Here is a 5,000-nt window from a genome sequence, read left to right as displayed (position 1 = left end):
TCGGATTGACATACTGCCGGTGAAGCGCACTGAAATCTTTCGTGACGATCTGCACGTGGCAGAGAGCAAGCTCGTACTCGGTCCTTCCAAGGGCTCGATCCAGGAAGGTTATGCTACCGGTTTTCCAACGTTTAAACATCTACCCTATCATGTAAGAACCACGTACCGAGCAACGAGGGAATCAAAATTTCATACGATTTCTTTACATTCCAGGGCAAACTGAAAGATATGCGCGTGAAAGTGTTTAATTTTCCAAGCAAAAATGACAGCATGGTCGTGTGCTTGGACGACGGCTGCAAAGGGCAACCGGATACGGCCACACTGGCGAGCGAATTGTTGGACAAGATCGTTTACGTAAGCTGGCCCCATTTGATGGAAGCTAAGGTTGACAGCGTTTCCGACAAAAATCAACTATTCAAGCGGATTAACGAGGCTGAGAAAGTTGACGAACGGATGTTCAACATTTGGTGCAGGTCCATCAATGAGCAGTAAGTTTAGGGCACTACTGGTTTGGGCTATTTGGGAGTTTGGAGGACCTAGTGCACGTAGAAATTTCGCGTTCATCTCTTCTCCTGTACAGCAATGAAACCCGGCTTGCGCTAAGTGTTGGACCAATCCACCAGCTGGTGCATGTGCGAACGTGCGTTGGCACGGAATACGTCCTGAAGGGTGATGGATTTGTTTTGAAGCGGTTGTGGAACAACGTCGCTATGCCTTACCCGGCTCAGGTAAGTAACTGTTGCGTCACGTAGTTAAAAGACAACGCAACCTCTTAATGGACTGTTATTTGCGCCCATTTTAGTGTATTGTGCGGGAAGTGAAGGATGTGATGAAACAGCAAGAAGCATACCTTAGGATGGAGCAAATGTTTCCACTGCAGAGTACAATCTTTTTGCGCGCCACCGACTGCTACGGTTGCATGGGCGAGGTGGTAGACATTTCGGATAACCGTATCCAAGGCAAGTTCTTGGTTTACGAAGAGCCGGAGGTGCGGGAAGTTTTCCAGATGCACAAACAATCACTCCAAAACTATCGCACGGCCAATGATACTGCTGCCCTGCTCGGCATTTCTGTCAGTGTACTGCTGCAGCTTACTGGCACGATTCTCGTAGCACACGGTGGTCACCGGTCGCTGAATGTAGAGAACGAGAAAACGGTTAACATTGGTCTGAGGTTGCGCATGATGGCGAAGAACGAAGCGGCGGTGGGATTCTGTCGCCGGCTGCACAACCGCACATGGGTGTTCTCCGATCGCACAGTAAGCCTCCTGCAGCGGTACGACCAACAGGCGCCCAGTCTATTTGAGAAGCTTGAAACAGTCAACAACAAAGTTCACTTTGAGACTGATCTGTTCGGCGAGGGTAACGAGGGCAAGCTGGACGAATTGCACAAATGGCTCAAGGAACAGGAGCACAACGATGCCGAGCGGCGCAGCTGTAGCATTGAGCTGCTGGAACGAAACGCAGTCGAGCGTTTGGTGACGCTGGTCACTGAACATAACGATAACCAGACGCCTAGAGTGCGAACCATGCTAGTTCCGCCCCGGGATCTGTTGCGACCGGGCATGAAGAAGGCAAAAATACTCGATCCGAATGCACACTTTGAGCTGCTGGATCGAGTGGTAGTTGCTTCGGAGGCGGAAGATGCTCCCCTCGGACGGCGCGGCACTATTATTGGTATTCACAAGGTGACCGATCCAAACCCCGTGCGCCGTGAAGCGATCGGCCAGGAGGACAGCTACTACGAAGTTCTGTTCGATAAACCCTTCCCAAAAGGCGTCAGTGTGTACGGACTTCCCGGAACGGCGAAACGGGTACAGCGGATGGCGCAAGGTACGTTGTTGAACATTTCCTACGGCCGTGCTTTGAATGGATATCAACGGGGAGAAGGAAAGCAGCCGTCGGCAGCGAATGTAGGAACAGCGGGTAACGGGCCTTTCGTGGCGGGTAACAACCAGAACGGACCACCGTCTTCGATCCAGCACCGTGTAAATGAACGGATCGGTAAACGAAATGGTACCAGGAAGGTATCGAATGAAAAGGCATCCCAGCAGGAGAATCGTCCTAGTGAACCGTCCACAACCGGAACAGTAGCTACGCAGCAATCGCCGCAACAACGACCGATGGAAAAACAAGTTGCCATCCTTACGGCATCGAACAATGTTCCTTCCGCCGAAGTTCAGCAACAGCAGAGGAAAAATGAGTTCGAGCGGTTCTGGAAGAAGCTGAAAGAATCGACCAACGACAGTGCGTTCGATGAGAACGACATTAAGCACATTGCCCAGGTGATGTCGAACAGATCGCTACAGCCTGAATCGATCGCTGACCGTCTTTCATCGGGCAAAAGCGAGAAACCTCAATCGGCGACGACGGCAGTTAAATCTGATGGAGATCAAATGACGGGAATGTTGAAAAAAATGCTCCGCATCAATGATGGACGGGAGGAAGGGAGGAGCCAGCAAACAGGAGATGGTTCGCCACTTGTGCAACCTCCGCTGGCCAGTCTACCGAAGCCACCGCTGCAGTGGCGTAACAAGGACAAGGAGACCGGCGGTATCAAGTATGAACAACGGTATCAAGCATCTCAACGACCTGGCGGTGTCAACACCGGTGGAAGTATCTCCAATCCCAATGTGAGACCTCAAATGACTGCTCCTGTACATCCAAGGCAATTCAACATGCAGACAATGTTCATGCGCCCTCCAAACTTCCCCCTACAACAACAACAACAACAACAACAACAACAACAACAGTTCTATGGGCATCCCAAAATGCAGCAACAACCATTCTTCATCCAGCGTGCGCCCGATGCCGCGATGGTTCATGGCCGGGGTGGTGTTCAAACGAACAATTATGGACAACCACCTCCACGCAGGCCCATTTGGCAGTCAGTACCACCACCATTACAGACACTACCGCCGCACATAGCGATCGACAGTAAGCCAATCTCCGCACTGTTCGGTGGAGCACCGGTCGCACCCATGATGCAATCGTACCCGAACCGAGGGCCAATCGGTCCCCAAAATCTGAGCTACAATCGAAACAATCCGGCAGGGAATGGAGCCTTCGTGCCACTGCAAGCAATGAAGAAGAATGCGAAAATACGAGCTGCCACGGCGACGGCAACGAACAACGGCAACAATTCGAATCCCGGGACCGTACAGGAAGCATGGAGTGAAACCACGAAAACATCGGCTCCGGCTGCTGCACCGGGTAAACGAAAGTCGAACCCAAAAACTACCGTTGGTGCACCAACGGGCACGGTTGCAGTAGGCAGCGATGCTAACGAACGAAATGCGAATCGCAAAGGAGGGCGAGTGAAAGAGGTGGCACAACCAGCGAATTCGGATGGTAGCATGACCGTTGAACAGCCTACCAACGTATCTGGGACGGATTCAAAGGCTACACCGCAGCAAGCAACAAAAGACGGGCCGCCACAGCAGCAGCCAGCGCCACTCGATGAGAAGCACAAAGCGTTAAGCCAAGAACAACCCGTAGCCACAAATGGTAATACAGTGATGAAAAAGGTAAGGAACTGCCGGAATTTTGCACCGAGGAACACGCTACTTATCGCCAATTCTCTCTCATTTATCTTCACCAGAGTAAGAAACGCATAGCGGCACGGTTTGGATCTGCACCGGTTGGCTAAACAGCTGTGAAGAAAAACCAATGTTAAGGGCGACATTAGTTGGCCAATGACTGCCAATAGAATGTTATCCTTTAATAATGTGTGGTTCGAGGGAGTTTTAATTCATCGATTTAGCGATTAACTCATTAGATTGTTTTAACGATACTTGTGCGGCTTACCGAATGTTGCCGACCCCATTAATAATTCTCCGATATTTGTCTCGTTTGTTCCCGTGTTAGCTGGGATATGATTTTACTGTAACTCTTATCGTATCGTATCATCTTTTAAAGACAAAGTGACCTGTAGCTATGAAAAATTTAGAGACTGGTTCATTTAACTACTTTTTCCTCTTTAATACATCTTTAATATTGTGAAAGTCTTTAGTCCTTTCTAGACATAAAATCCTTTTATTCATCTATTTTCTAACCACTGTAAAATAAATAATTATGTGATAAGTTTAAGTTTTTGAATAATAAATAGATAAGTTTAGGATATCGGATTTCGGAAGTCGAGAAATAAGTTGATGAGAGAATAAGTAGAACCCAGATCCATTGGGGTCTCTATTGTTTCGGTTCTGGAAAACTGGATCAATTTCGGCACTACAACGGTGTTCATTGATTTTCCACTCAACGCGGCTTGGTTCAATGGGAGGAGCTATAGGATGCGATTTTTCACAGGGTTGCTGGTTGTTTACGTTTACCGGATTGTTTTGTAAGTCGCCGATGCCGCTACGACAAATTCCGGTCGCCTTCCGTGCAGCAGTAAATACGCGTAACATACTTTATTTCCTCGCAATCCAGACCGACGATGAACTTGGAACCGATAAATAACGCCCTTTCGCAGCTGCGAGTGTTGCGATCGAGTGTGGGGCAGGTGTTTGAAACGCTGGGCAACGGCGTACGGATCGATCACGGTGAGGAAGGCAAAGAGCAAAAGTTTCTTCAGGAATTACAGGAACTGTTGAACGCCGTAAACGCTAATCTCAAGTAAGTTTGTCGCGTGCTGCAGCAGCAGCGTGTGAGTCGAATGGCAATCCCTTCCATTGTTGCGTGATTTTTGCAGAGATTTTGAGTCCTGCATCGGGGATCTGACGCCACCGGCTGCTCCGTTGAATCTTGCCAACTCAGCCTTTCTGTCGCTAGAAACGAACCTCGAGCGGCAGGCGCTCTATCCACATCTGGTACAGAGCTACAAATGGCACGACAAGCTGCACGAGTACAGTACCTTCGCTTCGACGCTACTGCAACAGAACTCGCTCAAGCGGTCCTACTACACGAATACCAAGCGGCGCCGTTCGCTTCCCTCTAGCCATCTCGCAACGCCGCAGATGGTGGACAATCTGATCGGAAGCATCCATTACAACAACATGAACC

The 5,000-nt window shown here is 49.5% G+C and overlaps 2 protein-coding genes across 2 annotated transcripts in view; both read left to right on the top strand.

Annotated features, from left to right (window-relative positions):
- LOC126577989 (5'-3' exoribonuclease 1) overlaps positions 1 to 4,088 on the top strand; it is a 6,429-nt gene extending 2,341 nt beyond the window's left edge. The window contains exons 5-9 of the mRNA XM_050240125.1: positions 1 to 151; positions 214 to 488; positions 581 to 728; positions 803 to 3,526; positions 3,601 to 4,088. The exon at positions 1 to 151 is cut by the window's left edge and continues 507 nt beyond it. Coding sequence (XP_050096082.1) covers positions 1 to 151; positions 214 to 488; positions 581 to 728; positions 803 to 3,526; positions 3,601 to 3,648 — 3,346 coding nt within the window. The 3' untranslated portion in view covers positions 3,649 to 4,088. The remainder of the gene's footprint in view (positions 152 to 213; positions 489 to 580; positions 729 to 802; positions 3,527 to 3,600) is intronic.
- Positions 4,089 to 4,359: 271 nt separating this feature from the next.
- The window catches only part of LOC126578001 (mediator of RNA polymerase II transcription subunit 27), a 1,287-nt gene continuing 646 nt past the window's right edge, over positions 4,360 to 5,000 (top strand). The window contains exons 1-2 of the mRNA XM_050240149.1: positions 4,360 to 4,613; positions 4,690 to 5,000. The exon at positions 4,690 to 5,000 is cut by the window's right edge and continues 41 nt beyond it. Of these exons, the coding sequence (XP_050096106.1) occupies positions 4,435 to 4,613; positions 4,690 to 5,000 (490 nt within the window). The 5' untranslated portion in view covers positions 4,360 to 4,434. The remainder of the gene's footprint in view (positions 4,614 to 4,689) is intronic.

The sequence above is a fragment of the Anopheles aquasalis genome, chromosome 2, assembly GCF_943734665.1.
Source record: "Anopheles aquasalis chromosome 2, idAnoAquaMG_Q_19, whole genome shotgun sequence".
Lineage (NCBI taxonomy): Eukaryota > Metazoa > Arthropoda > Insecta > Diptera > Culicidae > Anopheles > Anopheles aquasalis.
This window is presented reverse-complemented; position numbering and strand designations above follow the sequence as displayed.